Below are 19,578 nucleotides of genomic sequence, written 5' to 3'. Positions count from 1 at the left end.
CAAACATGCTGAACAACATGGTGGATTTCCCATCACGTTAAAAGACATTGTGGTGTGTGTGTGTGTGTGTGTGTGTGTGTGTGTGTGTGTGTGTGTGTGTGTGTGTGTGTGTGTGTGTGTGTGTGTGTGTGTGTGTGTGTGTGTGGTGGATGGTTGAAGCAGCCTCACCTGGCCCCAGTCACACTGATTGGACTCTGGGGCTGGGGGGAGGCTGCACACCTGTGGTGCATCGACCAATCAAGGCTCACAGGTAGGGATGTAACGGTATGAAAATTTAACCTCACTGTTATTGTGACAAAAATTATCCCGGTTTTCGGTATTATCGCGGTATTTTTAAAAGTGTGTTCAATATGTTCAGAAAGCACTGATAGGCCAACGGAAACTGAAATAGTTTAAAAAAAAAGTGTTTATTATATTTATTTATATATTATATTATCAAAAGTGCAACTTTTAACATCAAAGGAACAAGGGTTCAGCATGTAAACAGTTTATTTATCAGGAACATTTACGGTACTGCAGGTTTAATCCAAACATTCAAGACATAAAGAACAATATGTAAACAATTACTCACTCTCCGTCTCCCGCCGACACTTCCTCCGCAGATCGCCGTGACAGCGACCTCCTCTCCCCCGCCTTCCCCCGCTCAGCGCCAGGCTACAACCGATAGCGGGAGTTGTTTTGTACTTTGACTCTTGTGTATAAATACTACTGCGACGACGGTGACTACTACTACTTAAGACAGAGGGATCTGAGATCTGGGGGTGTTATGATATTTTGGTCCAGGAAGGGCCGCCGGGACAGGATCGCTTTTAACTCACTTTATTTGGTTAAGGTTATTGATCTATTGTCTATCGTCTATGAAACAAAAGGAGAGGGATCGTATATAACACGCGCAGAGCGTCTCTAAGCTTTACATCTAATCGATACGCCGCCCAAGAGATTCTGCTTCTAAAATGGCGGAGTCCGAGTTAAATAGCCAGGTAGAGGTGGGTGTGTTCTGTGGCTTTAAAAGCCCGCCCCCTTTCATCTATGTATGATCAGCTTGTTATGTTTACTCAGTATTGTGGCTATGATTATGGCTGAAATATGTTACAGGGGGTATTCCATCAAAGTCGCTAACGAAAGCGGCGATTAGTTGATTAAGCCTGGTTAGAACTAGCGCCAACTTCCACTTGAGGCTAAAGCCGTTCCATCAACGCAGTTCAGCCGCGCATTGCTCAGGTTAGTTCAAACCAGGCTCACGTTATCGTGGATTACGCGCGTTCACGAGATATGTAACCAGCCCAGAACCGTGAATGTCGAATCATGGATCAAATGTCCGAAAAGGACCGAGCGGGATCTTTTCCAGCGGCGAACAGAAGCTGCTTGTGGAGGTCTATGAGGAGTACACGCATATAATAACTCAAAAAGGGAACACCATAACCATTAATAGAAACAGGGAGGCTGTCTGGCACAAAAATCGGCGATCTGTTGAATGCATAAGTAGTATTAAGCGTAACATATTTTAATTTAATATTGACCATGGATTTAAAAGCAGGGAGATAGTCTCGAGTTAACGTGTCGGACTTGTACCCGGTCGTCCGGGGTTCTTTCCCCACGCAAGTAATAGTAATATAGGAAGTGTTACACCCCATTCTAGGGGCCTAGGACGCAACATGAAAAACACCCCTCTTCCCCAACTCCCAAGTAGCCACTAGCACACGTGTTGTTCCTTTTTAAATGATTACAGGATTTATTCACACAAACAATTATCAAAGTAACTAAAGTAGGCTTCAGGGTGGACCCAGGCCAAAATAACAAACAAAACGTCCCTATCTGAAACAAAAGACTAACCTAAGAAAACAAATGACAATTAAAACTGCGCGCAGTGATGAACGGGACCTCGTAACATGTGCGCTGCCACGAGGTCCCGTTCATCACTGCGCGCAGTTTTAATTTTAATTTTTCCCGAACTTATGTAATTTTAACTTTTTGCGAACTTATGTAATCTGTAGAAGCAGATGAGATACATTCCCTAGGAGGAATTTGTTGAAATACAAGGCCAAAAAGTGAAAAAATTCCATGAAAAACGGCCAACTTTGAAGGCACGCCACGGACACACCCTTCAACGTACAGTCACAAATAACACGGCGTTGGTTGAGCCCCATTTCTTGACTGTACTGACCAATTGTGAAGAAGATCTGATAAATTCCGTAGGAGGAGTTCGTTCAAATACAAGGCGAAAAAAACGAAAATAAGACGACGGAATTCAAAACGGCCAACTTTGACGGCACACCACGGACACGACCTTCAACGTACAGTCACAAATAACACGGCGTTGGTTGAGCCCCATTTTTTGACTGTACTGACTAATCGTGAAGCAGATCCGATAAATTCCCTAGGAGGAGTTCGTTGAAATACAAGGCGAAAAAGCGAAATTTGCCGGTAAAAGTGCAAATTAAAAAAGAGAACAGCCGACTTCCGGTGGGTTTTGGGGCATGGTTCCAAGAGGCTTTTCTGTAGGTATTGTCATGTTGTACGGGCCTACCGAGTTTCATACATATTGGTGAAACGTGGCGCAGGGGCTGGTTTTTAAAGTTCCTGTAGGGGGCGCTACAAATCTTGGAACCACGGTTTTTGGTATGTGAGCTACAGGCAGCAGTTTACACGTGTCCTGTGAATTTCGTATTCATAACTATTACGGTCTCCGCAGTGTGATTTACCCTCCTCTGGCGGCCATGTTGTTTTTCCAATCGACGTCATTTGATTTCAGCAGTTAGAACTTTGGTCCCCAAAGGCCACTGAGTTGGTCCCGCTCAAATAAAACATTGCGTCTATGAACTGTGGCTATTTTAGTAACAGGCCACGCCCATTTTGAAGCCACGCCCCATAATTTTTTTTACTCTACCTTGTTCAGAATCTGATTCTGAACAACTTTTGTATCTGGGTCAACATCATAGGAGTGAAAGTTGATGTTGATATGAGCAATTAACTTTTGAGTAATTTTTAACCACACCCATTTTAGAACTCAAAGGCTCATGGGAGCTTTAAAATTTATTGTACAGACTAATCCTTATGTCAGATTGAAGATAATGGGCCATAGATGATGTGTGGCAAAGGATTTTTGTCAAAGTCAAAAAACCTGGGATCCTTGGGGAATTTGCTGTTTTTAACATAATTGAAAACGGCGGAAAATCTGGCAACCCGGAAATGTTCAGTTCAAGAGACTTTTTTGTTCATCATTAGGATTTGCATGTGTGTGCAAAGTTTCATGAGTGTAGGTCAAAGCGGTGACACGTGCTGCTAGTGCGAAGTTTGCACTTTTGAACAGTTGGTATAGCGCCACCTTGGGGCAAATGTGAATTTGACGGCTAGAATATCAAATTTTTCACCAGTCCCCACAAATGTGCAAAACAAAAATGAGTTTTCGTATATGTTCAGGGGGGGGAAAATGCAGTCGAAAGTAAAGGAAAAGAATAAGAAAAAACAGACCAATAACAATAGGGACCTTGCCATGTTTGGCTCGGTCCCTAATTAAATCAGCTCCCTTTCTAATGAAAACAGGAGGAAACAATACAAACTGAAATGGCAGTCCACCCCTACTATTTGAACAGAAACTAATGCAGGACATAAAAACACGTGTGGCTTGTTGGGAGAGGAGGATGGAAGTGCTGGCTTCCACGGTGGCCATCTTGACTCCTTGGAAAAAAAAAAAAAAAAGTAGCTTTGTAGATGCGTGTGTCGTTGTGGGATGCTTCATTAAATTAGAGTTTTGTGACATATTTTAATTGTAATATTCCCTAGTGATACATTTTTACTGTAATACTCTCACATAGCCACATCCAGTAGCACCGAGCATAGTTTAGAGGTAATTTCCCCTCACAATCGCCAGAGGGCAGCACTGAACACATTTGACAAATTAAGCAGTAATACTCTCACATAACCTCAGAGGGCAGTACTGAGCACATTTAACAAAGTTACAAACATTTACACTAGGGGCAGCAACGGACACACAGAGGAAGTGAGAAAACCATAGAAGAAGTCTACTCACCTGTTTATAAAACTCGGACTCCGCCATTTTAGGCCAGAATCTCTTGGGCGGCGTATCGATTAGATGTAAAGCTTAGAGACGCTCCACGCGTGTTATATATGATCCCTCTCCTTTTGTTTCATAGACGATAGACAATAGATCAATAACCTCAACCAAATAAAGTGAGTTAAAAGTGATCCTGTCTCGGCGGCCTTTCCTGGACTAAAATTCATAACAGTTGCTTACAACAGATGTCGACAAAGTCTTTGCTCCTGGACATAATGTTCACTTTACATGCACATTCTTGCCTTTGACCTCAATGAATTTGAAGTAGTGCTTATATCTCCACCTTGAAAATGCCAACTTTTCAGGACTCCGAACTCGCCATTTCTACTGCTTCATTGAATCTGTTTGGTGTTTGTGTGTGCGTGTGCGTGTGGCACGCGTATCCTGGCTTGTGTGTAAAAACACTGGCTCAGATTGGCTACCATGAAACACGACTCTGCGTTAGCCAATCAGCTTATCTCGTCGTTAACCCCACCCGGTCTCCGTCCTCACTAGCAGTTTGTGTGTGCAGCCAGGGGTGCATTCGGATTACGCAGTTTATTCAATCAATTCATAGTAACGCACTGCATTTAACTGTCGGTAACGGTAACGGCGTTGTAACAACGGAAAAATACATTAGTTAGATTACCCGTTACTGAAAAAATAACGGCGTTACCTAACGCCGTTCTTTTAAACGGCGTTATTCCAAACACTGCTCTGATGAAGCGCTGGGAAGGATTTAAGCACACGGCTTCCACACCGCGGGCGCGGTTATTCACCGCGATAATAATTTTATTTGAAATGAAAACGGTAATTGTTATTGACAACATTTTTATCGCGGTTTACCGTTACACCGGTAACCGTTACATCCCTACTCACAGGTTAAACCAGCCGTCACCACACACATACTCACAGAGCTCTGACGAGCCGGTACTGAACCGCTGCTCCAACTGTTACAACGCTACCAACTCTGGAACTATCCGCTTTACCTGCCATCAACCTGTGTCCTGGTGGTGGGAGGAGCCCAGTAAACCCACCAAGGTGGCGTGCAGTGCGCACATTGCTACAACATTCATTTAGCGGACGCTCTTGTCCAAAGCAGCTTAAAATACGTGCGTTCAACAATGAAGATACAACCAGAAGAAGTGCTAGAACCATGCGAGTACATACAATCCACAAACTGATTTCTACCTACGTACTCTGTATTAATATTTTATGTTTAAATATATCTAGGCCAACAGAGAGAGAGGAAGACAAACTAGGGGCCGCAGCAAGAGGGTTTGTAGCATTTCCTTGGTTCACAGACTCTAGTCCTTCAAGTGCATCAAGTGGATCTCACAGGATGTTTCCTCACCCGGAGGAGCTTGAATTATCTTCTGATCGTGCATTTCCTCCTCTGCACTGCTGCATCTCCAGATATGCAGGGCTACAGGACGCTACACCCAGAGTCTTCTTATCTGAGATGTGTGGTCTTGTTTTTTTTTCACTGTCCCGAAATTGACACCAGATGAACACACGATAAAGGAAATGTTCAAATTTGCCTCTGATTGTATAAACATCAGACCATTCGTGAAGGCATCTGAAGCCATCTTATGCCGGTGGAGTTTCTCAGGCTCCGGCAGCAACTTCGTGAAAAATCTTTGGCATGCCAAAGATGGCATCACGAAGACAATGCGATAATATTAGTCCTGCAACGGGTCGGGTACCTGCATAAAAGTTGCTAAAACGGGTGGATTGTGACGTCCGTTTTAGTCAACGATACGACACTTGACTCCCAGCTGCAAAGAGACCTCAGTCTGGTTCCAACAGCTGAAGAGACCCCAGTCTGGTTCCAACAGATGAAGAGACCTCAGTCTGGTTCAACAGCTGATCATTGTCAGACGTGGAGCGGGGGACTCCAGCGATGACACTGCGCTGACCGAAGACTCTGCATAAATCCAGTGAAAGCCACCCAAGGGAGATTCTTTCGATGTTTTGGTGCGGATTTCATTTTGATCACGGATGACAGGTCGGATCTGGGGCCTCATGTACTAAGACTTGCGTGGATTTCTGACTAAAACTTGCGTAAGCACGATTTCACGCAAATTCTCTTTGTACATCCCAATTAGCATGAAATTGAGCGCACATGCACAAGCCCGACTCTCCGCCCAGTCTCCTCCCTCATTTAATATGCTAATTAGTATAAATAGGCCTGCAGTAGTGCCATCATTAGGAGAAATACATAGTTCCAAGAGGATAGCTCTTGGGAATCCGAATCGGCTGATAAGTCATCAACATGAGCCAAAAAATCATAATAGTTGCGGAATACCCGTTCATTTTGAATATCTTCTAACGAGGCCAACACTGCACACACACACGCATGCATGCACACACACACATCGATTATAGCCACATTTTGCGCATGCTTTTATATTCTCATTTATTTGGATGCATGCTGACGATAGGTTGTTCCCATACACCCAAGGTGTCAATAACGTGTACATAATTCGAAATTGGCAGACTGGTTCATTGATGGATTGATTTTAAGTAACAATGGCTTGTGCTTACTCCACTCAACATCACATAATAATATTGCAGTCAAGAAACAAATGCGTGAAGAGAGATCAATTAGCCCAGATGTCATACGTGGTCTGGAAAATATGTAACGTTTATTAAACAAGCCATCACTGAAAATAATATTGCTGGGGCTTCCTTTTAATTTCCTTTTAATTAAGCAAGCTTTGTACATGACAGGGGAGACAAACAAGGTAGTACTAATATAGTTAGTACTATAGTATAGTACTAATTATATTAGTAGTATATTGTCCCACACTTCACTGACTGTTTTGTTTCTTCTTGTCTTTGGCTCCTCTGTTCCGTCTCCCTCTTCCTCCTCTTCCTCTTCCTCCTCTTCCTCCTCCTCCTCTCCCTCCTCCTCCTCCTCCTCCTCCTCACCCTCGGCCGCTCTGCAGCCTCTGTCTCACTGGCCAGCAGACACCAGTCCTCTGGCAGCGGGGGGCAGGTGAAGAGGGGTGATGCGGTGGGGGTCCAGGCAGTAGGGGGACGTCTCTGACCAAGTTGTGCTGGCCCAGAGCGAGCTCCAGTTTGGCCAGTACCGCGGCCAAACGCTCCAGAGGCTGCTGGGGGAATGCGGTGGGCGGTACGGCGTCTCCATCTCGGCGTCCCACCAGAAAGAGAGAGGGAGGGAGGGAGGGGACACCGGCCAGTCTCCCCTCATGGAGAACAAGGACGCCCTGGCCCTCCTACGCCAGGCTGTTGGTCCCTGAAGGGCATTTACAACACTAGATGTCTTACGGCGGAGTCTAGAACGTCCGCACTGGCGGCCATCTTGCCACAGTCAGCTCGTTCACCCATAACATTGTGTTGGTAGTGGTACATGTACTTTTTAAATAACCATAACTTGCTCAATTTTCAACCGATTTTCAAACAGTTTGGTTTCTTACCAACTACTACTATTTGTAAAGGGAAATCCTGTACCTATTTTAGATTCTTCAATTTTTTTTAGAACATAACATCATTATTCATAAGTATGCAGTGTCTATAACTACATCTCTGATGTTTATAACAAACCAAACCGTTTGAAAATCGGTTGAAAATTCAGCAAGTTATGGTTATTTTAAAAGTACACGTACCTCTACCGACACAACGGTGAGCGAGCTGACTGGCAAGACGGCCAGTGCGGACGTTGGACTCCATTGGCCGGCGGCGCGGACGAGACATCTCGTGTTCTATACCTACTGTACACACCATGTCCATATTGTACATTGTTTACACTCAAGTCTGTTGACTCAATGTTTCTGCACACTTCTTGGATTCATGTCAGCATCTGGGCCTGGTGATCACCACATGGTGTCCTTGAAGGGAAGACTCCGTTCCTCCCGTACTGCCCCCCATGGTGACGGCCGTCGCCAGGCGCAGGAGGCCAGGGCTCCCAGTCTACCAGGAGGTGGGGGGGACCAGCCGCTGGGGTCAGGGGTCACCTCACACCATTTTACGCTTCGATCAACTCCACCGGGGGTGACAAGCCGCCCCGGCACCTCTCCTCACCACGAACGGATCGAGTGAACCCAACCTCTTAAACTATCAGACCGCTCCCCGCATCAACAACACTGCAAGACAACAACAACACCAACCCTTTGCATCATGCGCTCCTCACCTGTAGACGACCGGGAGAGCAGGTCCTCGCGGTGGTGGGGGGGGGGGGAGACCCCTCCTGGGTCACCCTCCAAAGCACAGAGTCCGAAACGGGGGTTGTAATTGCCTACTACAACACGTAGTCAGGTAGTTTTATTCCAATAAATCCAATTTGTTTTATGCTTTTTATAAGAAAAGTAAAAAAGTAATACAAAGTAACAATAAAAAAGTAAAGCTGTGCTCTCACTGACTGGCTGTCCCTAGAGTCTATCTATCTCCTACATATGACAAGCAAGAGTAAGAACAAGAGCAAGTGCAAGAACAAGAGGCCTTGCCGCGATGGTGCGTGGTCTATTTATAACTTTTCCTATTCTTCTTCTCGAACATTCTAGTTCTAGCTGGTTCAAAACGGTACATGCAAACAGGTGACATTTGTTGCTACAGAGGTCAAACTGAAGTCAAACCACATCCTGCCTCGTATGTCTGGCTCTAGGTAGGGGCCCCTTTGCAAAAGGTGAGCATGTTGCAAGAGAGGCCTGTTGCACAGTAGTTTTTCTAACACAACACAAAAGTTTCCATCAGACAATATAATGGTAATATAGGTCCTTTAGCTAAAGCATGAATACATGATAGGCGTGAATACATGATGTGCTGGCATATATTACCTAAGGAAATGCACCTTTGAAATTGAATGCAAAATGAAAGGAAGCAATGTCCATATAAGTGCGCATAACTGGACTGCAAGGGTAATAAGTAATGTCCATATGAGGACTGATGGGCTGGAGAGCAGAGTGCGTTCTCAGGTGCCTCCTGGGGGGCACCACAGTGTGTGCGCGTGCGTGTGTGTTTGGCTCTACGTGTGTGTGTGTGTGTGTGTGTGTGTGTGTTTGTCTCTACGTGTGTGTGTGCGTGTGTGTGTGTGTGTGTGTGTTACGCCCCTCTACACCCCCACTGGCCTTGCAGTGGCAGTGCAGTGGTCTTTTGGGTGGTGTGCTCAATTAAGTGAATGGTGCACACCTGCCAAAGTGTGTTTAAAAGCCTTCAGCCTCAGAAGGGGGCTTGCTTTCTTGTGACAACATGTGCCACTCGTTTTGGCTGCCTCTCCTCTCATTAGGCCTGGTCCTGCATGTTCCAGGATGGGGGTGTGGCCGCGTACGGGGGCGTGTCCTTGTGGACCCGATAAAAGGGGCCTGGCCTCCGGGAACGAGGCGGGAGATTTTGATTTGTGTTTTGCTCCGCGATTGTCGGGATCGTTTTTGAATGCACGCTTTTCACACAAATTAAAACAAGAAACGTGGATTGTCCCGCGCTGCCTCCTGCCCCGCTTCTTTGTTATGTTGAGCCGCGTAACAGTGTGTTTGTCTGTGTGTTTGTGTGTGATTGTCTCTGTGTGTTTGTGTGTGTGTGTGTGTGTGTGTTTGTCTCTACATGTGTGTGTGTGTGTGTGCCCGCCCGCCCGCCCTTTTTTTTTTTTTCCTACAACCGACACAGAGACACTGAGTCACCAACACCCCCCCCCCACCCCCACCTAAACCCAAACCCAGGGAGGAGGTCCTCCTGGGTGAAGGTGGATCTGAAGGTGTGGGTGTGTGTCAGTGTGTCTGAGGACCCTCCTACACCTGGGGACACTCTGTAGAAGAACAGAGTGCCAGCAGGCCGGTCCAGATACACTCCTACTCTGGTAGAGCCAGCGGGGGGGAGACGTATGTCTGTCTGTCTACGGTTGTACCAGGCAGAGTAACCATCATCATGACAATAAAGACTCCAGGACTTGTTGTTCCATCCAAGCCCGCTGTCACCACCCGGTCCTCTCCTTGTGATTCCTCTGTATGTCACTCCTATACCAACATGTCCTTTCCACTCTACCTCCCAGTAACAGCGGCCAGTCAGAGCCTCTCTACACAACACCTGGTACTGGGAGTCAAATCGCTCTGGGTGATCCGGATACAACTGGTCCTCTCCAACCACCGTCGCCTTTTTGTTGTCCTCAGACAAAGAGAGTCGTCTGTAGGCTGTGTTTGGGTCCAGTGTGAGTTCACAGGCATCTGACGGGAGAACAAGACATGATATCATTCATAATTCCCGAGATATTCCAGGTTATTCACCCAAAATTCCCAAAATTTAACATTTGTATCTTCAATAATATGTAAACAGAATTTCAATATAATTCATACTTTTTTCAGAATCACAGTTTTTGTTTCATTCCGGATTCGTTTTCAGTTGGTCTTGCTCTAGACTCGGCTGTTGCTCGTTGAGCAATCAGTGGACATCACAGCACTCTGGAGGAGTCTGGTTAAAGTCACGTGGTGGAGGGTAGTGTGGTCTTTGTTAGTCTCTGGCCGTTTCTCAATTCTCGTCTGTACTCGTGTACTTGCGTTCTCGTAAAACGTCATCAGTGGTAGCCCAACTGTTCCAATTCCAAGTACGCGAGTACTGTCGTAAAACCCGGAAGTGTTCTCGATGCGTTCTCGATGAGGCCGTTCTACCGAGGATGCATCGGAGGTGACTCGTGTGGACTTGGGACCGTTAAATATCCCAGGATGCATTTCACATTCCCATGTTTTAAAATATTAGTATGTAGGCTATAATAATAGGCTATATATAGGAAAATTTTACATATATAACAAAAATGTAGGCCTATTCATTCAAAATATTGACATACTATTTTCAAATTAAAGAGGCTGGGGTTTTGTTTTATGTAATTTGTTTATATTGTATACGTCGCTGATAGAGGAAACCCATCGCAACGGCAACAAAAATCCCGGTCGGATCCATCCGATTGTGTGTGTGTGTGTTTTTCTATTCTAATCTGTGTAATTTCTCGATCATTCGTTATTATTATTATTCGTTATAATAGCCTACTCTCCAACTACATAGGCAGTTAGGCACGTGCATCTGTACCTTACATATAAAAAGTTGTGTGTATATAAATACACACGACAAGTATATCTTTTCATTTGTATTCATTCAAAATATTAACATACAATTTTAAAATGAACGAGGCTGGGGTTTAGGTTTATATAATTTGTTTATATTGTTCAGTAGTATATGCCTACATGAGGCTGAGGTGGTGACGTCATCGCTGCTGACGTTACCATTGACGTTAACGTTGACGTTAGTGCTGACGTTAGCGTTGACGTTAGTGTTGACTTTAGCACTGACTTTAGAGGTGCTGTAGCGGTGATACTTCAAAACCCTTCAACTCATTCACTCAGGCTGGAGATGAACCATAGTGTCGTGATGAATCAAACTAAACAGACACTTACACTTGTTTAGAGCTGGTTTCAGCCTCCACACTCCACCGTGTTCCACACTGGGGGGGGAACAAAGTGAGAGCAGCTTGCTGAAACATTCACCTTCATCATCTGCTGTCTCATCACTCTACACAACATGAGTTACAGCTGCCTTTTCAAACCGCTTCATCTAGCAGCGGCTTGAACCCTTGTAGGAGACTTTGTCCCTGAGTGGAGAGCTGTCCTCTCCATACCTGAGGGTGTCCAGTCTCCAGCGTGGATCCTCCAGTCCAGCAGAGAGCAGCGCAGCTCCTGAGTCTCCTGGGTGATTGTAGCTCAGGTCCAGCTCTCTCAGATGGGAGGGGTTGGAGCTCAGAGCTGAGGCCAGAGAAGCACAGCCTTCCTGTGTGACCATGCAGCCAGACAACCTGCACACACACACACACACACACACACACACACACACACACACACACACACACACACACACACACACACACACACACCATTTATTATATCTGGTTGAGAGCAGTTCATACCAAGTAACCACATTTATAAAGTGTATTCATTCAATATGGAGGACAAGTAAAAGCTTTATTGATACTTTGGACTTGAAACAAATGCTTCTTTCTCAATAGCTACAACTCATTGAGATATTGTTCGGTTAGAGTCAGGAGAAGTCTGCTGTGTTTGGTACGCTAAGACCATTTCTTCGCAAGTTCTAACATTCTGTAAAACCAGGGAGTGTTTTGTCAGCATGGAAAAGAGCAACAGAAATCCATCATGCAGGAGCAGCACTTACTGGAGTCTAGAATAACCAGTTTGAAGAACTGGTTGATAACTGACCTGAGAGGCTGATAACTGACCTGAGAGTTTCCAGTGTACAGTGTGGACTCCCAAGTCCAGCAGAGAGCAGCTTCACTCCTGAATCCTGCAAATCATTGGTACTCAGGTCCAGGTCTCTCAGACTAGAGGAGTTGGAGCTGAGAACTGAGGCCAGAGCTTCACAGCATCTCTCTGACAGACGACAGCCATTCAGCCTTCACACACAATAAACAGAACATGTGTTTAAAATGCAAGAATAGCAACAAGAAACTGTTTAAAATAACTCTTTTACTTTTAACATAATGAAAGAATTGTGTTAAAAATCTTTCATTACAGATGCTTTATTAATTTAACTGAAATATACTAGTTAATGCATTAGATCCTTATGTTTATTGTATATGGGTGTAAAATGTATGGTATTAAATAGTTGTTTTGTAGGGTTTGAAAAGCAATTTGTATATAAATATTACTTTTTATTGTAGTATTATGTATATATATATATATATATGTATTGTATTGTAATACATGTTATGTTATCTACAGAGATGTTTTGTATTGGAAGTTAGATTCCAATATTATGTATATTCTGTTGAGTAGAAAAAATATCAGAGCGATCAGGAAAACACTTTGCGAGCACGAGAGCAAAGACAGCACTTGTGCGCGCGTGGGCGTCGGTTGTGTGGTGCTTCACTTTACGTTTGCGCTCAATGAGTCGTTTCTTCCTCACAGGCTTTATTGTTGTTGATCAGAGAACTACTGAGCGTGACTGCAGTTACAGTGTTCAAAATCATGATTTGTGCGCACAGATGTGTTCGTTTTGCGCGTTAAGTCATTTTTGCTTGTGACTTTTGTCAGTTATTTTCCGCCATAAGCGTAGCAGGCCTGTACCGGCTCTGTGTCGCAACACGACCGATTCTTCGCTCTTAAAGTGAGCAAAACAACGTCCTGGTACCAATATAGGGAGAGGAGATGACGGAGGTTTCCTGTCGCAGGCGCTACCTGACCCCCTACTGTGGACTGTCCTCGTGCGCAACTCTGATGATTTATAACCCATTTGGAGGATACTCCAGCAGTTAGCAAACCAAGTTAGCGTCACATGACACGTCCAAAACATCCCAGACACGAACAGAAACATGAATGAAACCATCCCCACATACACTCTCCCGTACTAATTTAACCGTCAAACAACTAATAAATAAATGTTTCAATATAATTTAACTGGGCGATCTCTACAGAGAATAACACACACACACTCTCGCAGACACACACAAACACACACACACCATTTATTCTATCTGGTTGAGAGCAGTTCATACCAAGTAACCACATTTATAAAGTGTATTCATTCCATATGGAGGACAAGTAAAAGCTTTGTTGATACTTTCGACTTGAAACAGGATCTTGGACTTGAAACAAATGCTACTTTCTCAATAGCTACAACTCATTGAGATATTGTTCGGTTAGAGTCAGGAGAAGTCTGCTGTGTTTGGTACGCTAAGACCATTTCTTCGCAAGTTCTAACATTCTGTAAAACCAGGGAGTGTTTTGTCAGCATGGAAAAGAGCAACAGAAATCCATCATGCAGGAGCAGCACTTACATCTAGAATAACCAGTTTGAAGAAGAGGCTGATAACTGACCTGAGAGTTTCCAGTGTACAGTGTGGACTCCCCAGTCCAGCAGAGAGCAGCTTCACTCCTGGATCCTGCAGATCATTGGTACTCAGGTCCAGCTCTCTCAGACTAGAGGAGTTGGAGCTGAGAACTGAGGCCAGAGCTTCACAGCATCTCTCTGACAGACGACAGCCATTCAGCCTTCACACACAATAAACAGAACATGTGTTTAAAATGCAAGAATAACAACAAGAAACTGTTTAAAATAACTCTTTCACTTTTAATATAATGAAAGAATTGTGTTAAAATATTTAATTAGAGATGCTTTATTAATTTAACTGAAATATACTAGTTAATGCATTACATCCTTATGTTTATTGTATATTGGGTGTAAAATGTATGGTATTTAATGGTTGTTTTGTAGGGTTTGAAAAGCAATTTGTATATTAATATTACTTTTTATTGTAGTATTATGTATATAATGTATTGTATTGTAAGACATGTTATGTTATCTACAGACATTTTTTGTATTGGAAGTTAGATTCCAATATTATGTATATTGTGTTGAGTAGAAAAAATATCAGAGCGATCAGGAAAACACTTTGCGAGCACGAGAGCAAAGACAGCATTTGTGCGCATGTGGGCATCCGTTGTGTGCTGCTTCACTTTACGTTTGCGCTCAATGAGTCGTTTCTTCCTCACAGGCTTTTTTGTTGTTGATCAGAGAACTACTGAGCGCGAGTGCAGTTACAGTTACAGTGTTCAAAATCATGATTTATGTGTATGGATGTATGGATGCAACTCTGATGATTTATAACCCATTTGGAGGATGCTCCAGCAGTTAGCAAACCAAACTAGCGTCACATGACACGTGCAAAACATCCCCGACACAAACAGAAACAGGAATGAAACCATCCCTACATACACTCTCTCCCGTACTCATTTAACCGTCAAACAACTAATAAATAATGTTTCAATATAATTTAACTAGGCGATCTCTACAGAGAATAAGACACACACACTCTCGCAGACACACACACACACCATTTATTCTATCTGGTTGAGAGCAGTTCATACCAAGTAACCACATTTAAGTGTATTCATTCCATATGGAGGACGTAGTAAGGAAGGAAGTAAAAGCTTTATTGATACTTTCGACTTGAAACAGGATCTTGGACTTGAAACAAATGCTTATTTTTCAATAGCTACAACTCATTGAGATATTGTTCGGTTAGAGTCAGGAGAAGTCTGCTGTGTTCGGTATGCTAAGACCATTTCTTTGCAAGTTCTAACATTCTGTAAAACCAGGGAGTGTTTTGTCAGCATGGAAAAGAGCAACCGAAATCCATCATGCAGGAGAAGCACTTACTGGAAGCTATAATAACCAGTTTGTAGAAGAGGCTGATAACTGACCTGAGAGTTTCCAGTGTACAGTGTGGACTCCCCAGTCCAGCAGAGAGCAGCTTCACTCCTGAATCCTGCAGATCATTGGTACTCAGGTCCAGCTCTCTCAGACTAGAGGAGTTGGAGCTGAGAACTGAGGCCAGAGCTTCACAACATCTCTCTGACAGATGACAGCCATTCAGCCTTCACACAAAATAAACATAACATGTTAGGAACTGTGATTAAACTGGAACTGTGATTAAAATACTTAAATTGTTTGTTTTAACCATATATTCCAGTTTAATGTATATTGTGTAGTGTGTATTGTAATACATGTTATTAGTAAACCTACAGAGATGTTTTAGAGGCTTTGACCACTGGCAGCAGCCTCAGAAGACCCTCCTCTGAAGCAGAGTATTTCTTCAGGTCAAACACGTCCAGCTCCTCTTCTGATGTCAGTAGGATGAAGACCAGAGCTGACCACTGAGCAGGGGAAAGAGATTCTCCGGAGAGACTTCCTGATGTGAGGTACTTCTGGATCTCCTCCACTAGAGAACGGTCATTCAGCTCATTCAAACAGTGGAGCAGGTTGATGCTTCTCTCTGGAGAGATATCTCCATTCAACTTCTTCTTGATGTAGGACACTGTTTTCTCATGTGTGCATGAGCTACTTCCTGTCTTTCCCAGCAGACCTTGTAGAAGATTCTGATTGGTCTCCAGAGAGAGGCCCAGGAGGAAACGGAGGAACAAGTCCAGGTGTCCGTTCTTACTTTGTAAGGCCTTGTCCACAGCACTCTGGTAAAGTTTGAGCTTTTGTGTTTCTTTGTTTCTCACAAGAATAGACCAGAGCGATTGTCCTGAAAGCAGATTGACACCAGTCTCGATGAAGGACAGAAAGACATAAAGGGCAGCCAGAAACTCCTGGATGCTCAGATGGACAAAGGAGAACACCTTGTCCTGGTAAAGCCCACATTCCTTTTTAAAGATCTGGGTGAAGACTCCTGAGTACACGGAGGCTGCTCTGATATCGATGTCACACTCTGCCAGGTCGGCCTCGTAGAAGATCAGGTTGCCTTTCTCCAGCTGGTTAAAAGCCAGTTTTCCAAGAGAAACAATGATCTCCCTGCTCTCTGAACTCCAGTGTGGATCAGTTTCAGCTCTCCCATGGTACTTCCTGTCCCTCTTTATGGACTGAAGCCTCAGAAAGTAGATGTACATCTGAGTCACGGTCTTGGGCTTCTCTTCTATCTGGGATTTTTTGAAGATGTCCTCCAGAACTGTAGCAGTGATCCAACAGAAGACTGGGATGTGACACATGATGTGGAGGATTCTTGATTTCTTCACATGGGAGATGATTGTGCTGGCCAGAGTCTCCTCTTTGAATCTCTTCCTGAAGTACTCCTCCTTCTGTGGGTCGGTGAACCCTCTCACCTCTGTAACCATGTCAACACACTCAGCAGGGATCTGATTGGCTGCCGCAGGGCGTGTGGTTATCCAGATGCGAGCGGAGATAAGCAGATCGCCCCTGATGAGGTTTGTCAGCAACACGTCCACTGAGGTCGGCTTTGTGACATCTGTCCATGTCTGGTTGTTCTGGAAGTCCAGAGGAAGTCGGCACTCATCCAGACCATCCAAGATGAACACAACTTGGAACCGGTCAAATTTGAAGATTCCTGCTTCTTTGGTCTCAATAAAGAAGTGATGAAGAAGTTCCACCAAGCTAAACTCTTTCCCTTCCAGTAAATTCAGCTCTCTGAAAGTCAAGAGAAATGTGAAGTGTTTGTCGTGGTTGGCTTTGCCTTCAGCCCAGTCCAGAGTGAACTTTTGTGTTAAGATGGTTTTACCAATGCCGGCCACTCCAGTTGTCATTATTGTTCTGATTGGTTGATCTTGTCCAGGTAAGGGTTTAAAGATGTCTTCACATTTGATTGGTGTTTCCTCCTTGGCCGGTCTCCTGGAAGCTGTTTCAATCAGTCTGACCTCATGTTCCTTGTTGACATCTCCACTGCCTCTCTCTGTGATGAAGAGCTCTGTGTAGAAGTTGTCCAGACCTGTTGGCTGTCCTGCTATAGCAATTCCCTCAACCACACGCCTCGTCAACTTCTTCTTCAAATGAGACTTGAATTTATGTTGGCACTCGAAAGCAGCAGATCCTAAATGAGAAAACAACAGAAGACATCAGATAGTGGATGGTGGAATCAGTGGAAACATGGCAATATTTCCTCTTAAATGATCAACTTTGTGATATTTAGAGGCTTTATAGCTTTGGTCGAAAAAGCTGGTCATAACAAGGACTGCGCGTTACAGATTCAAAATGTTCAGGATTATTTAAGTGTAAATCCGGTGAAAATTGAACCCAGGGTCTATTTCTGCATGAAAACAGATCAAATAAGCCGTTTAGGTAATTTTTCCGTTGATCAACCAGTATATAGCTTGCCCAGAGCGACACTAAGAGCCCAAATGGCTAACAGTGCATTGGCTAGGGGCGGTGCGCCGAACGCTTCCAATCTGATTTCAAACCAACTCAGTTGTTAAAAGTTATAATAAAGTCTTTATCTTTCAAACTTTGGTTTTCTCGACCTCTCTTAGTTTGTCAATATGCTTTATCCACGACCTTGAGAAGTTTTACTCAGACTAATGATGGAGTCATGATATATCACCGCTGAGCTCTGAGAACGGTCACAGACAGAGAGATCCTCTTCTTACCTCTTGTGGCGGCCATGTTACCCAGAGTGGTCTTAGAGGTAGGACCCCCCTCCTCTCTCTCCTCATCCATAGCAGACTGGAGACCTGGACACAAACACAACTCCATATTGTTTCTGTGGATTGTATTTGAGTAGCGAACGTGACATTTCTATAGTGAAGACGTCCGATCCTTCTCCTGTCTGATATACTTACACACTCTGTTACTATCTTTGTTCAGATCACATAAACACTCTTTCACTATCTATGTCTAGATCTAAACACTCTATCATACCTATGTCTAGATCTACATGTTCATGTTCATTTAATTGGGAACTGGGGTGGGGGACACGTGAGGTGTCAAAGTTTGAAATAAAACCAATGCAGTGAATACAATGTTGTGACTTGAGTGTTTAAAAAATCTTTCTTCATTCCTCAAGACTGAAGCCACCATTTATTCTCCTCAGGTCAGATCTGTTTGAGGTGCAGATATATTCAATTCAGCAGTCAATTCTTAAACAGTCAATTCATTGCAACATTACTGTAACATCAAAGGCTTCATCCAACAACTAATTATAAATAAACAAAATAATAGTAAAAAAAATAAAACATTAGACTGCTGCTGTGCTGTTCGGGTATTTAAATTATAATGAGGAGAATGGCTTTGGATATGCAGTCTAAACAAATGTCCTGAAACGACAATAATTAATGGTTGGATCCCAGGAGATGAAAGGATAAAGAAGCCTCTGGTTCGTGTTAGGCCCTTGTCAGAATAAAGTGGGCAGGGCTTATTGAGAAAACCCATTCCTAGTTACAACTCACCCACACGATCAGCAGGGCTGGGAGGGAGGATCAGACCCAGGTTGATGTATAGTGGCTTGTCCCTCTCCAACATATAATCAATCATCGCCTGACTTGCACTCTCCCCTTTCCCGATCACCATGTCAATCAGACACCGAGCCTGGTCCGCTCTGATCATCTGGCCCTCCAACACAGTGTCCTTGTCGTCGGTACTCAACACTTTCTCGTCCCAAAGGTCATCCAGCAGACCTTTCAAAGTTGCTTTTCCGACATTCGCCACAAATACTTTACGGATCCTTTCTAGGTCTGAAACTGAATGCAAAAGGCAATATTACATTTACAATGTTGTAGTCAATATCAATTAGTTTTTGGCCTGTTTTAAAATCAAATAGCAGGCATAAATACAAAGATCCAAATGAACGACTCCGTTGGTGGTGATTGTGTAGGCCAGTGGTTCTCAAAGTGGGGTACGCGGAGCATTGCCAGGGGGTCCGTGAAGAGTTTGCTACAAAATATGTAAAAAATAAAAAAATAAAAAATATTTTTTTTGCGCGCGCGCACTGGAGAACTGCGCAAAATCAGCTGACCGCAACGTCCGTTACTGTGAGACATCCTGTCGCTCCAACCCCCTCCCCGACCTCAACCAAACCCCCCCCCCCAAGCCTTAAGGAGGAATCCACACATAATGGGAACATAATATGAAGCCTGATTCCAAACAAACTCAGGTGTTACAAGTTAGAATAAAGTCTTTATCTTTCAAACTGGGCTTCAACACATATGTGACGTCCTCCAGGGAAGAGCCGATGATCTTTCTCGACCTCTTTTAGTTTGTTGACGTGTTTTATCCACAACCTT

The 19,578-nt window shown here is 44.0% G+C and overlaps 1 protein-coding gene across 1 annotated transcript in view; it reads right to left on the bottom strand.

Annotated features, from left to right (window-relative positions):
- Positions 1 to 9,664: 9,664 nt before the first annotated feature.
- The window catches only part of LOC311338051 (NLR family CARD domain-containing protein 3-like), a gene marked incomplete at its 3' end in the record, with an annotated part of 77,208 nt that continues 67,294 nt past the window's right edge, over positions 9,665 to 19,578 (bottom strand). Inside the window, exons 8-13 of the mRNA XM_084488965.1 lie at positions 15,593 to 17,291; positions 13,885 to 14,058; positions 12,288 to 12,461; positions 11,676 to 11,849; positions 11,455 to 11,501; positions 9,665 to 10,233 (exon numbers count right to left, since the gene is read on the bottom strand). Coding sequence (XP_084345091.1) covers positions 9,665 to 10,233; positions 11,455 to 11,501; positions 11,676 to 11,849; positions 12,288 to 12,461; positions 13,885 to 14,058; positions 15,593 to 17,291 — 2,837 coding nt within the window. The remainder of the gene's footprint in view (positions 10,234 to 11,454; positions 11,502 to 11,675; positions 11,850 to 12,287; positions 12,462 to 13,884; positions 14,059 to 15,592; positions 17,292 to 19,578) is intronic.

The sequence above is a fragment of the Micromesistius poutassou genome, assembly GCF_964030765.1.
Source record: "Micromesistius poutassou genome assembly, contig: SUPER_1_unloc_1, whole genome shotgun sequence".
Classification (NCBI taxonomy): Eukaryota; Metazoa; Chordata; class Actinopteri; order Gadiformes; family Gadidae; genus Micromesistius; species Micromesistius poutassou.
The sequence above is the reverse complement of the archived record's forward strand: the minus strand, read 5'-3'. Positions and strand labels throughout refer to the sequence as shown.